The 23,585-nt window shown below is 50.0% G+C and overlaps 1 protein-coding gene across 2 annotated transcripts in view; it reads left to right on the forward strand.

The window, feature by feature from the left end:
- Nucleotides 1-18,705, forward strand: part of CCM2 (CCM2 scaffold protein) — a 29,820-nt gene extending 11,115 nt beyond the window's left edge. Inside the window, exons 1-10 of one of the 2 annotated variants that reach the window (XM_063303205.1) lie at nt 3,046-3,124; nt 5,695-5,868; nt 6,697-6,780; nt 7,666-7,849; nt 10,504-10,640; nt 12,157-12,292; nt 13,308-13,365; nt 14,284-14,422; nt 15,604-15,742; nt 17,380-18,705. In XM_063303205.1, coding sequence (XP_063159275.1) covers nt 3,113-3,124; nt 5,695-5,868; nt 6,697-6,780; nt 7,666-7,849; nt 10,504-10,640; nt 12,157-12,292; nt 13,308-13,365; nt 14,284-14,422; nt 15,604-15,742; nt 17,380-17,660 — 1,344 coding nt within the window. In that variant the 5' untranslated portion in view covers nt 3,046-3,112 and the 3' untranslated portion in view covers nt 17,661-18,705. Of the gene's footprint in view, nt 1-3,045; nt 3,125-5,694; nt 5,869-6,696; nt 6,781-7,665; nt 7,850-10,503; nt 10,641-12,156; nt 12,293-13,307; nt 13,366-14,283; nt 14,423-15,603; nt 15,743-17,379 lie in introns of those variants that run through there. The other variant, XM_063303204.1, reaches the window with a different exon arrangement.
- Nucleotides 18,706-23,585: the final 4,880 nt, after the last annotated feature.

Below are 23,585 nucleotides of genomic sequence, written 5' to 3' on the forward strand. Positions count from 1 at the left end.
TGGCAACCCCATAGATAGATTTTCGCCTGGGCGATCTGTCTCCAGCCTGATCTTTCAGGTCTTCCAGATTTGTATCCATCGCTGCTGTAACGGAGTCCACCTTGCTGCTGGTCATCCTTCTCTTCTCTTCATCTTTCCCATTATTAGAGATTTCTCAAGAGAGCTGGGTCTTTGTATAATATGTTCAAAATACGATCATTTGAGCCTCATCATTTGTGCAGGTAAGGGCTCTAGATTGATAGTCTACATGATTCTGATCTTGGTAGGTACAGACACATCCCGGCACCTGAATGTCTTCTCCAAGGCCTTCGTGGCTGCTCTACCAGGGGCTCATCTGCAGCATGTTTCTTGACTGCTGGTTCCTTCACAGTTGATAGCCAGTCCTTAAAGGCAAAGGCTATCCTCCACTCTGATACTTTGGTTGTGAACTCTATAAGGCTGATCGCTTTACCTGCTGTCGTTAGTTTGGTCCTCCTTATATTTAACCTTAGTCCCATTTTTTTCACTCTGTTTCTTGACTTTCATTGCGAGAGCTTCCAGCTATGTCGTGCTGAAAGTACTAGTGTTTTCAGCTACCAGTAATGTCATCTGCGTAACACAAGTTATTAATGTTTCTCCTCCATTTTTAAAACCATCTTCTAATCCAGCCTCCCTCGGTATATATTCAGTTGAATAAATAAGGGGAGAGGATACAGTCTTGCCTCACTCCTGTGCCAACCTGGAGCCGGTCTGTTTCACCATGTTCTGTCTGTGCTGTGGCTTCCTGGCCTGTATACATGTTTCTCACGAGGACACTGAGATGTTCTGGGATTCCCCTTTTTCCTAATGATGTTCCACAGCTTGACATGGTCAGCACAATCAAAGGCCTTTCTATAATCAGTCAAGCCTTGCTGACTTCTTTTTGGTCTTGTTGGCTTTCTGAATTATCCAGTGGGCATCAGCAAAAATGTTGACCATAGTTCTGGTTAAATACTGGAATGACAGGCTAGGAATGGGAGAAACTTTGGCCCCTGGGGAGGGAAAGAGCAATTCTAGTCAAATTCATTACTGAATGTCCCACCAGACTCGCCCCTGGGTTTTGGGACACTTGGCATCTCCTTGCTGTCCATAGTAATTTCTGGGCGTCAGAGAATGATAGGTCAACAGAGTCCCTACAAGTTGGAGCAGAAAAAGGAAATACCAGCTTCCTGCTGATGCCTAAAAGCAACTTGAGCAGAAATAGTTAATTTCTAAAAGAAACTAAGCCACATGCTTGCAAATGCAACCAAAGACCAGCCATTTGTGGATGCAGCCCAGCGTATCTTTGTGCAAGGCCAATGATTTAATCCAACTTGACGCTCAACTTCTTCACATTCCTTGGAGCGAAGCTCCCCTGTCTCCCAGCCAGCCAGAGTCGCCCCATATGGGAACTTGGATGAGCTGTCATCCAACCCAGCCTCAGCAAGTGTCAGAATGTGGCTGACCTTGGTTGATCTCAAAAAGCAGAGCAGGGTTCGAGCCGCTTGCTACTTGGATGAGAGATCACCAGGAAGTCTTAGGACCGCTGGCCACACTGGGAGGTTGAAAAAGAAAACATCCCCAAATAAGGCAGCAGCAAGCCCCTTCTGTACCGTCATGAGAACGGCGTGGGCATGCCCGGGAAGTCCCCAGGCATTGAGCTTGACAGGAAGAGGACGTCATCTTTTGAATCAAACACGTTGGAAGGTCACCAAGTTGGAATAGTCTCTGACAGTCAACCTTAAGGGAAAGGGTCTTCACAGACACATCCGTGTAGCATTTTTGGCAAGAGAATGGAAGGTGGTGCCCTTGTATTCTTCCAGGATATTTTTCATCTTCCCAGTCTTCTCTGCAGCCCTCCGGTTTCCTAATGGTCTCCCTTTCAAGTATTAACCAAGGCCAGCCCTGCCTAGCTTTTTTGGGTTCTGCCTGTTCTTGCCAAGAAGTCGATTTACATATTGTACTAGACCCTAAAGTGATGGATTTGGCGCAGGGTGATGCGGGAACTCAGACACATTTTGTGAATGCTTTATGGACCAGGGTGCTGTGGCTTATTCAAGAATCAAAGTTTAAAGCAATCTGTCCCTTAACACCACATATATTCCCAGCCCTGGTTACCTCTGTATAGGTGGGCGGCTCTCGGCCTGATCACCATAAGCCCATTTCTGCATGCAGTAACGTTTTTGATGCGCTCTCTCTCTTTTCTGCCCACCACCCTGTGCTGCTTTCTACGCAGAGCAAGGTGGCCTCATGAACTGTGTCTAGCTTCTCTCCTACATTGGCACAGCTGCAATGAAGCACAACACAATTGTATGTGAGGTTTAACAATCCTCTTGACCACAGTGGCTTCAGCTATACCTGTTCCACCAAATGTTTTGGGGGTATTTGTCACTGGCCCCCCAATACAGTCTCTAACTTGGGTGAGTTTTGAACCTCTTGGCTACTTAATTTCCCCCTCCCCATTTGAAATTAAAGAGATCTCTGTACGTGGCTTGGCTTGGCTTGGCTTGGCTTGGCTTGAAGTCTACATGGTTCACTCTATCGACCAAGCTTCAGTGTTTACTCTGTGTGTGTGTGTGTGCGCGCACGCTGGATGGAAATGGAAGAGTTTTCTTGGAACTCCAGTGAGAATTACATAATTCTTGAGCAAGCAGCTTCCTCTGCTGCTGAAATGATCTTGATGCTTCAGGATTCTCCTTCTGTTGAGCTTAAGTTCGTGGAGGCCCTGAGCACAGCCCTTGGTGAGATCTTCTGCCCCTCCTTTGGCAGCGTGTGTGGTGCAGGCAGACCCTGGTTTTGCAAAGGGCTGCAAGAAGCAGGCGTTGAGGGCCCCTCCGAAGGTGAGCCTGTTGCCTCTCTGGCTGTTTTCTCTTGGGAGTTTCTGATTTTTTTTTTCCACCAACAGCTGTATCTCTCGCTTACAAGCTAGCTCCCCAGAAGGAAGCTGTGGTCGGTCCGCGTCCTGTTCTCTCTTGCTTAAGAGCAAAGGCTGACGCTCGGGCCTTGCCTCTGAAAATGCCAGACTTTAGCTGGCTGCAGGGCGAAGCCCAGTAACACCCGGCTGGGACGGCGGAGTGGGGCCTTTCCTGGGCTGCCCCACTTCCTAACGGTAGCCATGGAGAGTGAGGTAAGGCTTTGTGATCGCAGTGTCAGGATTTTCAGAGCGTGCTTGCAAGAACAGCTGTGCTCTCTTTCTTGTCCCCCTCCCTTGCTTGCCCCTTTTTGTTTCTGCAAAAGCTCCTCTGCCACCGGTCTCCTGACCTGCCTTGGCACCTTCTGCCCATCAAGCTGCCTCAGCCTTGAAGGACCTTCCGCATCACCACTCATCTGCTCCTTCCAATCAAAATTCCTCTCTCTGACCTCCTGAAAAAGTTGGCAGGTGGTCGTCTTTATCCTTCAGGTGGTCCCTCTCTATCCATGTCAGGAGGGCCTCCTCCCCTTCTGTGGCAGCTCCCCGAGGTCCCCGCGGAACTCCGTCCCACTTCTTGACGACAGCTGTGTCTTGCGTGGGTTTTGCAAGCCGCAGAATCCCAGCTCCCTTCTGGGCTTCTTTGCACAGGCGGACTGGTCCTTCTCAGTCCTGCAAGCGTCTTGCGAGCCACTGCAGTTCTCCCATCCTCCTCCCTCTCGGTTTCGTGTCCGTTGCCCGGCCTAGCAAAATATCTCGCTCGAAGCTGCCATGTTGCTTGAATGGTAAAGGCTTTCCAGATGGGAACTGGGTTTTGCGAGAGGAGAGGAGGGGTCTGTGAATGACGTGAGCTACGGCTCCACATCAGCAGCACTGCTGTAGCTCTACTTTGAAAAAAGAGGCATCCGTGCTGTAAAGCAGTGCTTCTCAACCTCGGCCACTTTAAGATGGGTGGACGTCAACTCCCAGAATTCCCCAGCCAGCTCAGCTGGCTGGGGAATCCTGGGAGTTGACGTCCACCCATCTTAAAGTGGCCGAGGTTGAGAAGCACTGCTGCAGAACCAGCATGCTGCACCCCAGCTAATGGGGTGAGGAAACTAGAGGGGAACTTCTTACGTCAGACGCCTCGTTTGGGTGAGGAAAATGCTGCTGTACCCCACTTTCTCCTTGCTCCGGAGGTCCTGGCGGAGCGTTATTTTCTGTCAAGCTCCTGAAACTCGCCTGCTGAGCACGTTCAGTCCCTCCTGCTGCGTTCTGGCTCCCTCACTCATAGTTAAAAATTGCACCAGCGTAACAGAGGGGGCAAATGGTTCACATTTCGCTCGATCGCCAAGAACCTGTGGGGAACAGATGGCAGGAAGCAATGGTTTGCAGGTCATTTTGGAGGCAGGCAGAAGGAGACCAGCATTTCCAGCTCACCCCGCGACACAGGGGTCCTGATCCAAGCAGTCAGCAAGTGGGATCCCAGCAGATCCAGTAACGTAGGGAGATCCAGCCTGGCTCCATGCGCTTTGGAGTGAGTGTCTACAACCCAGAGGTGCTGTTGCACCTGGGCCCAGGGCAGCTCTGCCTTGAGCATGGAAAAGACCTCTTGCCCAACCGTGAGGTTGAGTATACTGTGCTTTTGTTATGGGGTGGAGTTAGGCATATTTGTGTACATACAGGTCATCCTCGACTTACGACCACAATTGGGGCTGGAACTTCTGTTGCTAAGCAAGGCGGTTATTAAGTGAGTCGTGCCCAATTTTATGACCTTTTTGCCATGGTCGTTAAGCAAGTCCAGCTTCCCCCATTGACTTTGCTTGTTGGAAGCCAGCTGGGAAGGTTACAAACGCCAATCACGTGACCTTGGAGCGCTGCAATCGTAAGTGTGAGCCGTTTGCCAAGTGCCTGAATTTTGATCACGTGACCTCAGGGATGCTGCGACGGTCGTAAGTGCAAGGACCAGCTGCAAGTCACTTTCCCCAGCACTGTCGTAACTTCAAACAGTCGTAAATCAAGGACCGCTGGTACTTGTTATCTTGGGTGCTTCTGAAACTGGCCGCATTCTGTCAATCTATAAATCATTAAACTTTGTGGATAAACGTACTGGAGGAGCGTGGAAATAACTGCTTATGAAGCCAACGGGAAACGTTCCTGTCATATGTAAGCTGTTGCTTGAAGAGCCATGCATGACTCACATGCAGACACACACGCACCCTTGCACTGTTGCAGCCCACATTTTGCTCAAATTTTGCAGGTGCAAAAGTAGCAGAAATGGATTGTGAAACGGTGTAGGCCAGCCTGGGGTCTGGAGGTCAAGTGACTGGAGGGTTAAAGAAAGTCACTCGGTGCCTGTATCCTCTTTAGTTAATGGGACTCTGGGCCTGGCAAAGAACCAGCCCTGCATTTGGAAAAAATCCTAGGGACAGGTGAATAATGGGCCTTTCAAAATAAGGACGAAGCCACTGCAATTAACGTAATGGGTGTTCACCTTACTGCAAGCAGGGACGCTGTGCTCCGCTCCATAAGTGCATCTTTTTTTAAAAGAAAAAGTTCCGTAATTGTTTTATATTGAACAGTAGCTCTGTACGTCAGTGCTTCTCAACCGTGGCAACTTTAAGACGGGTGGACTTCAACTCCCAGAATTCCCTAGCCAGCAAGGGAATTCTGGGAGTTGGAGTCCACCCATCTTAAAATTGCCAGGGTTGAGAAACCCTGCTGTAGATGCATGAATCAAACCGATCAGTGTGTAAAGGTAACCCAGAAATATCCCCATGTTCTCCTCTCCCCCTTTCCTTTGCTTGCAGCCTGGAATCGCGTCCCCTTTCAAGCGCGTCTTCCTGAAAGGTGAAAAGGGTCGGGATAAGAAGGCCCAGGAGAAGGTGACCGAAAGGCGTGCTCTGCACACGGCGCCTCTTTCATTGCCTGACCGCTTTGAGCCGGACGTCCTCCTGAACGATTACATTGAGAAGGAAGTGAAGGTAACGTTCGGCTTGCGTCTTCCAGACGCGTGGGCCGAAGCCCCAGGAGCACCAGGCCGGGCCCCGCCCTGCCCCGCTTGAAATGTGCTGTAGGGCAGGAGCCTTCGGGTGAGGGCTGGGGAGCCGCTGGTCTTCCGGATGCTGCAACTGCTCCTTCCCAAAGCCCCGCCTGCGTGGCCAATGGCGAGGAATGCCAGGCGGTGGAGTCCCTCCCTGCTTTGAGGGCCACAGGTTGCCTGCACTGTGCTCAGCCCTTCCCCACGTAGGAGTTAAGCAGGCTGGATGGAAGGTTCACCCACTGCTGGGGGTTCAAGGCTAGGGACTGTTCTCGTCTTCATACTGCCTTGGGTCATCATGAAACCAATCAACCGCATGGTCATCGGTGCGTACCTTCTCTCAAAGTCAGCCCATGTTCATGATGTGCCATCCGGATCGGTGTAAATCAAAGACGGTGTATGAGCCTGTCCTTTTCCAACCTGCTGCGTGGCCCAGGTCAGGAGCGGGCCGTCTGGCATTTGGAAAGCGTGCAAGCCTTGGCTCGAACTCGCCTCAGCAGATGTGACCACGTGCGCGGGGTTGGGGCAGCCGCAGCACAAGCGCCCGGAACGGCCAGGCCACCTTCAGCGGTGCTCTCGGGGAATAGTTTTCTGCTTTAGAAGCCAGCGGTTTTCTGGAGGGCGCTGGGGACCCGCGAGACTTCGTGTGGAGGAATCGCTCCAGTTGCATGTTGCGAGTTGTGAAGTGGCTCACATCAGGGGGTTGGGTGTGAGGACTCATTTGTGCATGAATACATTTCTCTCCAACTTTTTTCTTTTTTTTGCTTTCCAGTATTTAGGTCAATTAACATCTGTCCCAGGATATCTGAATCCCTCCAGTCGCACTGAAATTCTGCATTTAATTGACAATGCAAAGGTGGGTGGCTGTTCCTGAGCCTAGAGTCATTATTCCCAGTGAAGGTTCCCCTTAAAGCTATTTATGGATATCTGTGGCGTTATAATCCAAGGTATAGAGCTTTTTACTTGCTCACGCTGAACAGATTATTTTACTTTATTTTTTTAATTCCTCCTTAATTATTTTTATAAGTAACTCAAGGCGGCAAACATATAAAATGCTCCTTCCTCCTCCTGTTTTCCCCACAACAACAACCCTGTGAGGTGGGCTGGGCTGAGAGAGAGGGCCTGGCCCAAGGGCACCCAGCCGGCTTTCCTGCCTCAGGCGGGACTAGAACTCACAGCCTCCTGGTTTCTAGCCCAGCACCTTCACCACTAGACCAAACTGGCTTTAATTCCTGTCCTTCCATTGTAACTGGGCAGTTTGAAACCTGAGAAATTGGACATTGTTTGGAAATTTGGCCTGCCTTCTAGTCACCCCTAAGTGCTGATCATGGGTCCCTGTATTTTCCTTGGAGGGCCTGTCAGGGTTGAGAGACAATAACTGCTTTGAATTCACATGGGGCTCATTTTCACATTAATCAGAAACTGTTTACTAGGAACGGGTGGCCAGGTGTACAATATATGAGAAAAGGGACTGTTTTTCTCCATCCGTCTCTTGACAAATCCTTTGTGGCCTCTACTGGCCTTTGGGGTTCTTCTTGTTATAAGGACTTCCTGGTCCCAAGTACACCGTTCTTCCATCTCTCATTTTCTCTGAGAAATGTGCATGCTTCAGGCCTGATTGGCGCACTCAGGACTTTTTCCCCCATTCCCAGTTTTCCTGTCCTTAATAGGCTGGGAAAGCTGTCAGCAGAGAAGACGGGATGTTTATGGCCTGCCCCCTCTTTTCCGTTCTCTCTCTCAGCGAGCACATCAGCTTCCTGGCCAGCTGACCCACGAACACGATGCTGTGATCAGCCTCTCAGCCTATAACGTCAAGCTGGTCTGGCGAGACGGCGAAGACATCATACTCAGGGTCCCCATCCACGACATCGCGTCGGTTTCCTACATCCGGGATGATTCCTCACATTTGGTGGTGTTGAAAACAGGTAGGCCGGGACCAGCAGAGGGGCAGCCTTCCGGTTGGGGTGTCTGAATGGGAGGTGACCGAATGAGGAACATGAACGTGATGCAGCAGATCACGAGGAGATCAAAAGCCAGGCTTACGTATATTGAACATCTGCCAGCGTGTTAGTGCAATACCCAGTATCTCGAGAACTTCAATTAGAAATCGAAGTTTCTAGTCCTTATGGCCGCCACAAACACATGAAAACCGGGGAGCGACTTTGCGCCCTCTTGGAACCAAGTCGATTGCTGCATTAGGCGTTATCTGTGGGACGTCTGAGCAGCCTCCCCAATGATGACAGCAGGAGCAGCATCAAAACCCCAACAAGAGAGGGCAAAATTGCTGCATTTATGTTTTTTTCCCCCAAATAGCAGAATGTGGCTTTCCCCGGAATGGAACGTGGTGTTCTTTGGCAGTTCATGCCAAATAATGATTAGTGCACGGTTTTGCTCACGCTTTCGAGGCTCACGTGAATTTTTGTGCAGTCTTTACCGTTCACAGGGCATTACTGATCGGGAGCCAAGACGAAGTTTGATTCCCGTTTTTCCCGGCCGTGCTGGGCTCCTGTCTTGCTTGAGAGCCTGAGCTTCAAGGGGATCCTGGGATGGGTCTTCTCTTTTGAGTCACAGATTCCTCGAATTGGAAGGGATCCTTCAGGCCGTCAAGTCCAGCCTCTGACTCAGTGCAGGAAGCCCCACTGAAGTGGATGCCTGTCCAGCCTTGGCTTGAACACATTCAGGAATGGAAAACTTACCGCCTCTCGGAGTCTTTGGCTCCACCGCAGAACTGCTCATACTCTGAAGAAGCTTTTTCCAGCGCTCAGCAAGATCTGCCTTCGTGTAACTTCTTTGTGTTCTCTGCTCTGGAACTATGGAGAACAGCCCACCCTCTTCAAGTAGTTATAAAATGCTGTCGTGTCGCTCCCGTCCAGCTACCTTTCCTTGGGACTAAGCATCCCCAGGCTCTTCTTCCTTTCTTCGTTTGATTTATCTTCGACTGCTCTGATCCTTCTCACCGCCCTTCTCTGGCCTGTTTCAGTTTATCGGAATCTTTCTTCGTGTGATATCCAGAAATGGATTCACTATTCCAAGTGGGATCGGAGCAGAGCCAAATAAACGGCATGTGGTTTGGAAACGGTATTTTTATTTCATGGTGCCTAAAACGCATGCCTCTTTTTTGCAGCCACATAATATTGCTGACTCATATGCAGTCTGTAATCAGCTGTTGCTCCAATCTGCTTTCCTCAACCACTACTGCCAAATTAGATGTCCTTTTGTACTTTTAATTTCTGTTTCCTAAACAAAGAACTTTGCGTTTGTCTATGCTGGGTTTCATTCTATTATTTTCAACCCATTCCTCTTGTCCATCAAGATCATTTTGAATTCTTTATCTGTCTTGCAGAGTGTTAGTGCCATCTGCAAATGTGATAAGCATTCCATCTACCTCTTCATCCAAGATAAAGACTTTAAAGGCCAGGATGAATTTAGTGGCACTCTATTCAATATTCCTCCCCAGTTTTATGAGGAACTATTGCCAAAGAACGCGTTGGTTGGATGTAATCAAAGCAGACACAGGCCAAAATATAAAGCAACTGAAAGAAGCAGTACAAGATCAGAAATCATGGAGAGAGCTGGCTTATGGAATCGCCAAGGGTCGGATACAACTGAATGGATAATTAGATTCAATTGATGAAGACTCTTTTAAGTACAGTTTTCAAGCCAGCTATGTATCCACTTAATTGCCTTATCATTCAGCACACAGCTAAATTGCTAATCAGAATGTCATAGGACGCTTTGTCAGATGTTTTGCTGAGAGCAAGTTATATGATGTCTGTAGCATTCCCACAGTCCACTTAGGACATTTTCCAGTCAAAGAATAATGCAAGGTTTCTCTGCAGGACTTGTTCTTGTCAAATCCATGTTGACTCTAGTAACTATACATAAAGGATTGGCCAGACTCTCAGCAAGTTTCTTCAGTACACAGCTGTGGGCAGAAATTCCTTTATGGTGCAGTAGAGACTCACTAAGATCTTCTAGGTTTTCTCAAACCCTGTTCTCCTTGGTTTGCCTCTGCCATGCAGTCCCTTGCAAAAGGACTGCAGAAAGCTCATCCAGATGTTGGCAGGAGTCTATCAAAAAGGACTTGTTCAAAACAAACTGGAACCTAATTCTGTTTACTTCTGCCATTTGCTGCCATCACTTAAACAGTGTCATCTGGCAAGACACAGGAGACAGGCCATCCCCGGTGTTGTGCCTGCCCCGTGAAACAGCATTCCTGCCCCACCTCCTACCCCCCAGGATCCAAATTGCCCCGACCATCCCTGCCTTTCCTGGCTTTTCCCTCTGGGTATTGGATCAGGAAGTTTGGGGGTGCTTTGGCTGGATGACTGTGCCTTCTGGGCAATGTGTTGCATTTTTTTAATGGGAGGGGGTGTTGTTGGCTGTTGTGTGTGGCTCTTATTTCTATACACTGCCCTGAGTCGCATGTTGATTGGGTGCTGTATAAATTGATTTAATTAATAAAATGAAGGTACTGTACATGCTACGGGCCAGCAACTGCTGAGCTGGGCTGGGGGTGGAGGGGTGCAGGGCTGTGTCTTGCGTACAGGCTCCACTAACAGCCTCTGGTTTTTCTCAGCTCAGGACCCCGGGATTTCCCCCACCCAGAGTCTTTGTGCGGAAAGCTCGAAAGCTCTCACATCAGGGTCCCTTTCAGAGAGCGGAGTGGTTCCTGTTGAAGCTTGTTGCCTGGTGATCCTGGCCACAGAGAATAAAGTAAGACCCTCGGCCACGGCTTTTTGCAATTGTTCTCGGGGCATATCTGTGGGAGTTGTCGTGCCTCTGCCTTGGATGGGCGGCAGCAGTGTCAAACGCCAGACCAAGCACTGACTCAAGAATTAGAAGTTCTTCTGAGGCAGACAGGTGGAGTTCATATGCCACGTTATCCCATTTGAAGCATGGTTTATGAAACAAGTCACAACGGGCTGATTTTGCACCCTGTGCTGAGTCCTAAACCACAGTTTACAGACCTCAGTGGCTGTGATGGTATGTGGGAATGACCTTTGGAGACTGGACTCAGACGCTGCCCAGGGAAAGGTCAGATAAGAGGCGGCTTAGCCCACAGCTGCATAACAGGCAGAGAAAGAGGCTCAGAAGGGACCCTCCCTAGTGTTTGGGCTGTAAAGGGGATGGGGGGAGAATTGTCCTTCCAGACTTGCAAGATTCTGTCAATGTAGCCTTACAATAAAGTAGAATTAGCTCACCTGGGAGTGTTTCCTGCCTGGTCTGCCTGGGAAGGCTGATGGTGGCTCTGTTCTTATCGGATGCTAAGCCAGAATTCTGGCGTCCCCCAGTGGCAGGAGACAGTAAAGTTTGCTAGAATCACAATACTCTGAAGCTGCTTGCTGAATTAACCCCCCTTCTGGGTCCGCCCAGCACAGAGACACTGGACTGGCCAAATGAGCTGGGCTTGTACAACCCCTAAGCTAATTAAGATGAAAACTAACCAATCCTGGCATATGACACCCAACTGCGAGGGCTTCGTCTGACCTGCATAAGCATGTCGTGGGAATCCAGCCTATGTGTGAACCCGGCTTTAGTGTTAAGGATATGTTTTACCCCAGAAGAAAAACAGCTGCCCTGTTTTTTCTCGTCCCCAACTGTCACTGCCGGAAGCTGTTCAGTCAGGGCAACTGGAACTGTTTTCAGCCTAGGCTCATGTTTATAAAAGAGTAACGGTGAGAACTGGTTCCTGATTTTCTGCTTTTTCTCCCTCTGCCCCTTTCTTCCTTTCTTTTAAGTCCTGATTTTTACGTTGCCTGCCTGTGGGCCAAAGGAGGATTTCTTAAAAAGTGGGCTAATCCTATTCTAAGTTTATAAAATGATTTTTAAAAAGCCCTCTCTCGTTTGACTGTATCAGAGCTAGCCACTAACACCCAAAAGTCCCACATACGTATGTGTTACTTACGGTCCCCAGAGACTGTTCGTCTTACTTCTCTCCAGAGGATAATACAATTTGGTCCAGCAGCGTTGGTGGTAGTAACCGACTGGTATCCTCTCTCCATTTCCACTAGAGGCTGAACCATTTTCTTCTGAACACAGATCATTTTGGCCCCCCGTATAGCCCTCCTTCCCCTCCATGTACGAGCAGTGGAACGCTTCTCCCCACTGCAGTAGCTTTGTACCGGAAGTGGGGCAGGGAGCCTCCATCTTCAGGAAGTCCCCCTCTGCTCCTGGAGGGGTTCGTGGAAAGGTGTCCGTCTCCTCTTCATTCTCGTCCCTCTTTCTTCAGGGAACTGCGGAGGAACTCTGCTCCCTTCTCAGCCAAGTCTTCCATATCGTTTACACGGAGTCTACCATAGATTTCTTGGACAGAGCAATATTTGATGGGGCCTCCACACCAACCCGGCATCTGTCTTTGCACAGCGGTATGAGAAATACGCAAATTTTCCTGGGGTCGGGGGCATCTTCAGCAACCGTTCTGGAGACGCCTGGATTTGTAGGGGAGACAGCAGTCATCAGGATGATGTCATTCTCTGGAACTGCAACGAATTGATGGGATGAAGTGGCTTCCTGCTGTTTGTCACATTTCATGGGACGGGTGTCTGATCAGGGAGCCCAGGGTTGTCTTTCTGGGTTCCCCAAAAGAGATCTCCTCTAGTACTTGGTAGCAGGAATGCCCATAGCTGGTGAAAGTAGGCTTGAAATGCCAGTTTTTGGCATGCGGTGCCGGCTCCCCCGCCAAGGCCCATGCCCCCCGGATAGCTTTCCAGAACTCTGTGGAGTCATTCCCCACTTCATTCAGAAAGATCTAGTAATGAGTGGCTGACCAGGCCTGGTTAGAATAAGAAGTTCCTGCTTGCAGGGAAGGAGAAGATGAGCAAAAGGGGCCTGTGCTGTGGGGCACCTTCTTTTCCGAAGGACTTCAAACAGGTTGCCGGTCACGCCCCACCTCTGGCTGCTCCTAGCCAAAGCCCTAGTTTTCTGCCTCCTTGCAAAGGGGTGGAGGGGTATATTTATGGAGCACAGAGGGTGTTCAGGGGAGAAAAGTGGGTTATTTGGACACGGGCTTCGGCATCGCTTGCCTCATGTTAGATTTCCATCGCTGGTTCAGCGGGTGAAAGGGTTCCTGTGGAGTCTCTCACGCTGTGCTGGAATTTGGCTTCATTCTCAGCCAGAAAGCTTGGAAATTCCTCGCAGATCCGGAACGTAAAAAGCGAGTGAAGAGCCCAGCAACTCGCATGGCTTCGCCGTGTGGCTGAGGGCGCTCGGTGGGGCAGTCCGAAAGCCCTGCAGATCTCCTGCAGCAGGGCTGGCGGGCAAGAGGCTCCTGCTCCGGGCCGGCCATCGGAAGGCGGCTTCCAGGGCCGGCCCAGGGGAGAGCCAGAAGTGGCCTGGCCCCTGCAGCGTTCTTAGCTCTGCTGTCCACCGTCTTCCCCGCAGATGACTCGTCTACAAAAGTGGATGTCAAAGATCCCTACGAAACGGAAGCAAGCACTTTGTGAGTTCCTTGCAAAGCATGGGTGACGCGCTGGGGGTCCCTAGTCTGAACACACCACTTTCCATCCTCTGTTCCGGGGGAGCAGGATGTCCTAGGTCAGAAGGGTCGGGACAAGCGATCTGGGCAGGGCTGTAGGCACCCGTTGGGATCGCTTCGGTGAGTTCTGATCCAGAGCCGTGAGCCTCTGCTTCAAGAGCAGAGAGAACATGGAAGCAACATAGCAGTCATGGGGGCAGGAGGTCTGGTGGGGGCAGCGCCACGTCCTGCTGCTCGCAGGAAGTCCCGAGGCCCCGTGACCTTGACAGGAACGGAGGGGAGGGAGGTGGCCTTGTGCCACTGACTCAGCATGGTGGGCCAGGCTGTCCCCAGTTGGGCTTCCTCTGGATGGGTTGGCACTCCCAACTGACTCGGCCATTGCCCACATTGCCCACACTGCTGTACTTTCGCCCATCTGTCAGACCCTGTGCTGGGGAAGGAGGCTGAGCTGTGCCCTCGATGTGGCTCATTGGCTTTGCCCCTGCTGTTTTCTGAGCTCTGGATGAGGCCTCCAGGCTGGGGAACTGGCTGTGAGATTGATTGATTGATTGATCAATCAATCAATCAGTCATATTTGTATAGCTGCCTGCCTCACAAGAAAGTGACTCTGGGTGGTGTGCAACACTCAATTAAAAGAACCAATAAATACATAGAACACCATCATTAAAACTACAAAAACTATAAAAAAAACACAAAACAGGAGAGGAGGATGTTAACCGCAGTGGGGGAGCCGTCGCAAAACCTCCCCGGTCCCCTGTCACACGGGCAGGCCTTGAGGGCCTCGCCGAACTCCAGAAGGGCCATGGCTAACCTCACTTCCGGGGGGAGAAGGTTCCACGAGGCAGGCGTCTCCTCATCTCTGGATCGCTTGTCTCTTTCCAGTTCTTTCCCCGAGTCCTTGGAGACGGGTGGCAACTCCCCTTCCTCCTTCTCGGCGCAGCCATCTCCCCCCGCCAAGACGGCCAGCGACAGCGAGTTGAGCACAACTGCCACGGAGATGCTCCAGGACTACATGATGACGGTAGGCAGGGCACCGCCAAGGAAGGAACGCCTGCCTCGCCCGGCGACCGCCAGGGCCTCTTTGGGGCAGCAGGCAGGCGGTCCCCTCCCTAATGTTGGGCGAGTCGTGCCCCAGTGGAGGTGTGCGTGGTGGGTGAGAGCCAGAGAAACAGAATCCTTAGGGATACGCCAGAATTTGCTTCCTGCTTAGAGCTCTGGATTGCTCCGTTTTATCAGGCGGTGCCACTGGATTGGGGTAGGGGGAGAGCAGGGCTGGCTGGGGAATTCTGGGCGTTGAAGTCCACCCATCTTCAAGCTGCCACGGTTGAGAAACACTGAGCTAGACCCACTGAACTGGGAAGTTCTCCCCACCCCGTAGCTTGGATTAGTAAGGTAGCTGCTCTGTTAGGCCCTATGCTGTTGCATCACCCTCACTTCCAGCCCTAAGACAATGCCCCCGTATCCACAGAGGGTGGGGGGAAAGCCCAGCTGTTTTCTCCACACCGATGAAGACCTTTTCCTCCAGGTTAGCCCTGCCAGTGGCCTGGCCTTTGGTATTTCCCTGGCTCATTTTCTCAATCCCATCTTTGATTTACGCCACATCCCTTGGACTGCCTTCTTGTCCCCTTGTGTAAAACCATCACTAAATACTCGGGAGTGATAATGCGCCAGAAACTGAGGCAGGGCCCTTAGTCAGCTGGTTTTCCTATTCATTGGGTAGAAATTGAGCTTTTCTCTTGCTTTACGAATTCCAGGCAATCCAGAGCTCTTCCCACTTCCTTGAAATCTTGCAAGTGCGCAAGGGCAGTCCCGACAATGCCATCCTTTGTGGGGTTCTGTGCAAAAACTCCCAGTTCGGGTGACCTGAATGAATCTTGGGGTGCAGAAGGAAAGATGAACTTTGATTGCATCTCTTTGAATTGCCCCAAGTGATCCTTTTGCCCAGCACTGGAAAAGGCGCGCCTGGGCATCATTCAGAGTCTTTCTCAGTGCTGACGTTGACAGGACAGGTGTGGGTTCCACTGAAAGGCCATAAATGGTGAGCCTGAAGCAGCAGATGCTCTACTCATGGAAGATCCATTAAATGAGAGGATCCTGTCCAACTTTGCAGGGAGGTGGCCCTGAATGTCTGCTTGAACTCGGTTTTCTTCCAGCCTTCGGTTCTCTGCACTTTTTCTTAACTAGGTTCCTCCTCCTCTCTAGTTACGGACAAAACTCTCTTCTCATGAGATCCAGCAGTTTGCCATGCTCCTGCACGAATATCGCAACGGGGCATCCGTACATGAGTTCTGTGTCAACCTGCGGCAGCTGTACGGGGACAGCCGAAAATTCCTTCTACTGGGTAAGCCCCCCCGCCCCGCTATTGATCTGGAGGGGGTGTTTTACCCATTAGGTTAGGGACAAGGATTGCAAATTGGGAAGAAGTGGTCGGTGGAGGCTGAGCAGCTGCGCATCGGGAAGAAGAGGGAAAAAGTGAGGTGGTCGGTGTGTACGTTTAAGTAATAAATAAAAATTCAAGGGACCCCGTGGAAGGGAAAATTCAAGGAATGCTGCGGAAGGGAAGGAATCACACAACTGACAAAAAACTGGGAGAGGGTTCTGTTTATAGGAAATAGTTGGGTGTGAGAAGGGGGGGTCTCCTAAGGGACAGGAAAATGGGCTAAGCAACGCTAAGCCATGGTTTAGGACACACCTGGTTACCTCTTTGGAAGTGGCTGCTCTCAGCTGATATTCTAAGGCTGGCTGGGAGTTATGGGAATTGAGGTCCAGCACATCTGCAGGCCCTTGGTTGGGACAGGGTGGCTTAGACCTCAGACCCATCTGCTCCCTTCTCTTCTGGCAGATGCTCCATTTTAATGCCCTTTTCCCCCTTCCCCACCATTGTGGGGATTGTTTTAAACGCCGACCTCAAGCCGTTCTTAAAACGCCTCGATTAGGGGGCAGCTCTAGTATTGACTGAACAAAGTCTGCAGATGCTTTCTTAACATTTTGATTAAATAGCCAGGGAAACAGAACTACCCGCTACAGTGATGTGGTTTTTAATTGTGAGTTGTTAGGTTGAAATAAAATTGAAAACAATGGCAACAGAAGGGGAGAACAAGCCAGAGCAGAAGATGAGTAATTGAATTTTTGAAAAGGGGAATTAAGAAGGAGATGCATTCATAGGCTAGTGGAAAAGGAGGCCCTTTCCCCGCACGGAGCTGCCTTTTGCTGTGGCTCCCTCTGCTGGCTCAGCAGCCAGAGCGTCTGGGTGCCGCCTGGGAGGCAGCTGGCCGGAGGCACCACCACGGCATCACTGCCTAGGAAATTGGGAGGAAAATGTTCTCCGCGCTGTTTGCTGAACGTGGATGGTGAAAGAAAATGGCTAGAGAGTCGTATTTTTTTTTTCTTGCAGTCTAGTCCTTGTAAATGACCCTTCTGCCCTCAGCCATAAACATTCATTTTTCTCTTGCCTGCACTTGGCTGCTTCAATTGTCATAATTTAATGACAAAAACGAAAATAAGAATCTGCCCTGTTAATTATTTCGAACAGCGATCAGTGGCTTTTTGGCCTTAAAATTAAAAAAAAAACAAAAACTTTTTTTAGAACGAGAGAGTGTTAAAAGGTGTAGGAAGTACACAAAACTGGGTAAACATTCCCACCTTCACAGCCTCTGGGGGAATGGCTGCCCCCCCCCCAAGTAACATTCAGGAACCCTTCAGATTTTTGTGACCTGGATTAACCATCACCCCCAGGGTTTTTCCAACCGTAGAGGGCTGATAATCATTCTGATTCTCCCACGTATAAGTTCAGGGACAGCCTCTCCTCCTCCTCATCTGCTGGGAGGCAAAACAGCTGTGCTGGCCGGGGATGGCGGGAACGTCCCCTGGCACATCTGCTGGACATCCGCTTGGGGGAAGCGGCCCGAGGCAACGGACAGACTTTGGGAGGCCTTGTGGTGCTCCCCTGAGTTGCCTCTCCTCCTCTTCCTCCCCAAGGCCTTCGGCCCTTCATCCCAGAGAAGGACAGCCAGTACTTCGAGAACTTCCTAGAGACCATTGGCGTGAAGGACGGGCGGGGCATCATCACGGACAGCTTTGGGAGATACAGGTGGACCGTGAGGACAACCTCCAACTCCACAGCCAATGGCAACGGAGCCACGGGTAGCTCGGACGACCAGTCTGCGCCCTCGGAGGGGGACGAATGGGACCGGATGATCTCGGACATCAGCAACGACATCGAGGCCTTGGGGTGCAGCATGGACCAAGACTCTTCCTGAAGGGGAGCCGGGAGGGAAGCAAGACAGGGCCTTCTTGCCCACCCCAGACACCTCCCTCCCTCCCCCGGGATAACAGCCGCTTTTCTGTTCCAAGTGAATTCCTCGAAGGCTCCCCGCTCCCCCCGGCATTTTGCAAGGGTCTGATCTGCTGCCCCTCACAGGCTCCCTTCTGTGAAGGAGTGAAAGCCAGCGAGCTGTGAAAAAACACGGCCTTCGGTTTGCCTCTTGCTGGGGGGGCAAATTGCAGAGAAGCCATGAACCCAGGGAAGAGCAGCCCAAGCCTCCCGGGGGCTACCAACCCCCCCCCACCCTGGGGGGGTTTACGGTTTTGCACATGGCCTTTCTAGTGCTTGCGCCTGCACGTATGAATGTGTGTTTCATGACCTCCATCACAATGTGAATCCCTTTAAATTCCAAGCGTTTGTCTTAACATTTCAAGCAAGGAGGGGGCCTGGCCGGAAAGCCGAGGGGGCAGCTGAGGTTGGGCAGGGCAGGGGTCAGCAGTTATCCCGGCCTCAGGGCTTATGGGGCGTGTGGGGCTGGTGAGGCCGCCTCGGCTGGAACGTGAGAATCTGGTCGAGAAATGCCAACCACCTCCTTCAAGAGGTGCCCTGGATCATTTGCCTCTCCCGGTCTGGGCAAACCATCCCCAGCTGGGCCAGGCGCTGGCTGTTCCAAGGGGCAGGACCTCTGTGGCTGGTCTGGCCCCTTGAGCAGGGCATCAGGGGGGGGGCTTCATTGAGGGGAGGGCTTGGCATCCTTCCAAAGCGGCGGCAGTGAGGGGGCAGTTTGAGATCCCCCCCGGCACTGGCATGGATCCAACTGACCAGGGAATTCTGGGAGTCGAGGGGGGGCCGCAAGGGAGAGGATCGCGAGACATTTTGATTCTGGTTTGCTTTCTGCGGGGCAAGGCAGGGAGGCAATATATACATAATGTATATGTGTTGTATATATTATACATATAAATGCACAGTTATTTTTGTAAGTGTATTTTGTGCCACAAAAGCCCTCCTGGCGTCTATAAACTGACACGTATGCTCTTTTAGCCCTTTGGGAAGCGGATGTCTGCGTGGTTTTTTTTTCAAAATCTCCCCAAAGACCGGTGGGGTTTTGTTTTGTTTTAAACACACCAGTTCCATACAAAAAGCTGGCCAGGGAAGACTGACGAATGCAGTGAACTTGAGGACTTCTTAGCTGTCTGTCAGGGAAACGGAAAGGTGCCCTTCCTGGTTTTCTTGTCTGTGAAAGTGAGGGCAGGGCTGCAGGGGGCACAAAAAGTTTCCGTCTCCATTTATCGGCCGTTTCTTTCTCCTTGTTTTGGGTTTTCGGCAGCAGTCGCTCTGGCCAGGGACGGGGTTGGCATGACGATCAAGCAAGTGTCGTGCCTGCCTTAGGGAAATGTTCTGGATATCAGTCGTTTGTCTTGGAGACAAAGCTTTACGTAACCAGCAGAATGTCTACCTTTTTTGCAGGGGACAGCATTTCAAGCGCCAAGCATTTGCCCTTGTGAAGAAATGGGCAAGTCCAAAACAACTCAATTTTTCTTTTTTTTTGCAAACACACACACACAGAGAGTGGGACAGCTTTATGTAACACACGCCAAGCTAGGGGTACTGAAACTTCAGCACCCCTGAACCTTCTAAGGAGGTACAGTATCAGAACCTCCTAAAATAATGAAATTGTACAAAACACCCCCCCCAAATAAAAATGATTTCATCAGGGCTAGAATCAGGCAAGGAATAAACATGCCAGTTACTATTGATAATTAAATTACGGTTACGAATCACAGGGTGGTCTCAACTTCCCTAATACTGCAACTGCCCCCTCAACTTGTGCAGATAAACTGAGGCACGTGTTCAGTGTGAGGCTGATCAGATTAAAAAGCTGCCACCACCCACCCCGGTTGCTCCTGACCCACAATTTGGGGACTTCTGTGTCAAGCCACCAAGACGTGGTTTACGAAGTGCAGTGGGTTCAGGTTAGTATGAAAAATGAAACAATCCATACTATAGTTCAGTAGGAAACTGAAATCATGCTTTGTTTCAAGCTTAGGCTAAAACGGCGGCAAAATGGTCTGTTGGACCAGTCAAGTTAGCTGTAGGCCCCCTGAACAAAATGCCAAACAGCTCAAGGTGTGTGTGCTGATTAAAAAAAAAACCCTTGGAACATTGTTTTGCACTTGGAATGTTCAAAGCCATCGTTCTGTGTTTTGTGTGCTTCCATAGGGCTTAGATCACTTTCTCAACCATGGCTACTTGAAGATGTGTGGAATTCTAGGAGTTGAAGTCCACACATCTTCAGGTGGCCAAGGTTGAGAAACTCTGGCTTATATCGATGCGTGAGATTTCATCCCTGAAACAGAAACGATGCTGAAAGCGACTCTCCCTGCGCAGCTTTGCATAAGATGGTTCAACGTCCTGTAACTCTGAGAATAAGCAGAGTGTAATCTTAAGGGGCTGTGCAAACCGTTTCAAGGCTAAAACGTGGAGTTCAAACGGGTGGTTCCAAACTTCCCAGAAGTACTTTTAATTCAAATCATGTTAATTTTGAGCTCGGAATACTTCCAGAATGATGAAACAGCCCATTCTGAGTCTGCTTCCATGCTAGATCCCTTTGGGTTTGAGTCCAGATCTTGGGATAACTGCCAGCTTCGAGTTTTTTCTCACTTGCAAGAGGTTCCTTTCATGCTGCTGAAGGGCCAGTCCTGGCTGGCTGGCATGTTAATCGCATGATGAGTTGCACATCACTAAGTGATGGGTGTAGAAAGATCAGCTGAATTTGAGCATCAGTTCTGCTGGGTTGACATCATTCCACCTGCGGGAATTACATCTTCTGCATCTTCAAAGCTAGGATTTGGCTTCAGTGCGACTTTTCCCGATCCTTCTCCCTTATGACTCTGCCTTTAATGCCCTTCATCTTAGGAGAAGATGCTTTATTGCCTTTGTTCCCTTGCAAAATCACAACTGAGGTGGATTTGGATAATCAGAGCAGTGATATTTGGACGTCTCCCCTCACTTTCCCAAATGTGCCTGTTCTGGCGAAAGAGCACCCTGGACTGCCGTTTGAGAACACATTCACCTCCTAAGTTGTTTGCAACAACATCCACAGCCCTTTGTGCCGGAGTTTCTAGTTCCTCTTTGCGTTGTCCTGAAAAAAACGTGGGGTTTGGTCAAAAATCCCCTGTAGCCCTTAAAACCCGGGTCATTTTTTTTCCTGCCCTGGAGCTTCCTGACCTCAAGAGGGCGAAGGGCTGAAAAAGTCCATCTCTTTGTAAAGAAGTCAACTTTTTGCACCTACGGTAGCCACAGGTGGCTAAAAATGTTGGTTCTCAATCTAACTCATTGCAGTGGAAAAGGTTTGCACACGCCTGTGCCCTTCACTCACATTTTGATCACACGCAAGGGATGACCAACCCTGGAATACTGAATGCATTAATGGGGATTTGCACCAAACCGCCTGGTCATGAACAGTTGCAAACCATCCACATAAGTAAAAATCCAAGTCCATGACGGGTCACGCTCTACACTTGACAACTTCACATCCCTTTAACCTTGGTGATGGTGTGGGAGTGGTGTGCCAGTGTCTTCCAGGATGTTTCAAGTCTTGCCATGACAGCCAGGGGACAGTAGCCGCTGGAACGACCAATATACCAGTTGGCAGATCAGTAAAATGGGTCCCCATCACCCTCCCTCATCTGCAGGACTGCCCTCCGCCCACCTGCCTTTTTCCCCGCAGTAGCGGGCATGGGTTCAAGCCGAACACTGTATCGCAGCCCTCCACTTCTATTTTCCAGGGATGTTGCTGTGGTAAATGTCGGGCCCAGGTATATCCTGGGAAATGAAAGTTTTGCTTGAGCCTGTAACTTTGCACACCAGCTTCCCTTCTTTCAAAATAAGTTAAGAAAACTTTAAAAAAAAGGGAAGCTGGCATGCAAAGATCAAATCCTCTCTCAGGTGAAGTTCTCAAGGTGCCAGGCCCCATGCCCCATTTATGTAAGTAATAAACGAAGTAATAAATGGGGTATGGGGCCTGGCACCTTGTGAACTTCAGCCAAGAGAGTATTTGATTCTGAATCTCCCCCGCCCTCATCCAAAACTCTCCAACCTCAGCTTAATGCAAAATCCATTAAGAAAATTATCTTTAAAACAATGAAGATCGCCTGTAAAGATTGATTTGGAGAGAATGCATTTTGACAAATTATTAAAGAGAGAATTGCAAGCTAGGGAGCCTACCCATCTCTTGATGTTGGAAAAGGGAGAAGTGGATCAATCATCTCTCGTTGCAACAACTGCTGTAAGGGAATTGTAAACTCAGAAACAAGCAAAAGGGGGGGGGTGGACTTCTCTGCAAACAGCTGCTCACGAAAGCTGATACCTTTTAATGAAATTTGTGAATCGAAAAAGCTGCCGCCGGGCGCCTTCTGACTGTCAGTTTGCCAAACACATTTGATGTGAATCCTGCAATTCAGCCTTGCTAAGCCTGACCTGCAGCGTTCAAGCCCAATGCACAGGGCCTCATCCAGCATCAGGGAGGCATGCTTGTAAAATCAACACTCATCTGCTTTCAGTCTTCTGTATGGCACCCAGTCCACAGTGAGCCATCTTCTTCCTCTGCTACAGCAGCTTTCTCACACATGCACGTGCATACACACACACACACACACACACACTTACTGCAGCTTGGTTTTGGCTTGTGAGAACCCAGCCCATTCTGGTTTATTCAGTAAAGCATGATTGGTTGAACCCTGGCTTAACAATGTGCACACCAGGTCTGTCCCCCTAAAAGCTGCTAATCTGATGGAGTGGCCTGGTTCAAAGGGCTCCAGAGATGCTAGAGTTACCTTCTGTCTGTGACCAGTCTATCCCAGAGGGTGATGCTGAGAAAAATGGAGGGCAGAGGGAAAGCAGGATAATATTTTAAACAAATAACTAGGTTTGGAAGATAAAATGGACTCTGATTCTCTGTTGAATAGGATACCACTTTAAAGCATCTCTACCAAGTGGCTGCAGGCTTTGCTTCCACCATCAAAGCTGTTTTTCCTACCATTAAACCAAAATCTGATTTCTTTAACAAGTTCCTTTTCAGTGTCCAGCATTCTGGAATGAGGCCCCTTCAAGTATTGGAAGAGATGATTGTATTCACACTCCCCATTGGGTCACATGAGACACATTGGTCATACTGGAGAGGCGATACAGCTGAAGGAAGTCCAAAACATCTGGAGGGCACCGGTCGTCCACCCTCTGCTGAGCTATATCACATCATCCACCAGTGTAAAATTCCTGCACACGATCAGGAGTTCCATAACACACACAAAAAACAGGTGGAGATTCAATCACATCGTCACGGAAGCCATCTTGACCCTGCAGAGTCCCAATCATTAAGTCTTCTTAAATGGGGTCAGCCTTTCAATCAAGCTCAGGAATCCAAGCAACGGTTCTAATTCAAGGGAAGGGCAAATATGACCCATTAGTGTTGATTTCTAAATCACTCAGCCCAGGCCAATATGGCCACTAGTAAGGAACGGTGGCAGCTGGGTTCCAACATCCTTCAAAGGGGTGTCAGTACTCATGCCTGTTAATTCATCAGCAGAACTGAAGCCAATCTTGGTGCAGGGAGGTTATGTAAAAAGACATGTTGGTTGGAACTGTGGACACCCCCTGTCCCAAGAGGACAGCACGCGGGCACACACAGATACATACTGGTTTAATCTGGGTAAGTTCTTACTCAAGGCACAAATGGCCAGGCTCAAATTAGCCTACTTTGGACACATTATGCGAAGACTAGCTCTGTAATGCTGGGGACGGTGGAAGGTAAGAGAAGAGGATGACCCGCAAGACCGAGAAGGGGGATGGACCCAGTTACAGTAGCAATGAGAGTACCGTCGGAAGAGCTGAAGGACCAAGTTAAGGACAGATCATCATGGAG

This window comes from Candoia aspera, chromosome 4 (genome assembly GCF_035149785.1).
Source record: "Candoia aspera isolate rCanAsp1 chromosome 4, rCanAsp1.hap2, whole genome shotgun sequence".
NCBI lineage: Eukaryota > Metazoa > Chordata > Lepidosauria > Squamata > Boidae > Candoia > Candoia aspera.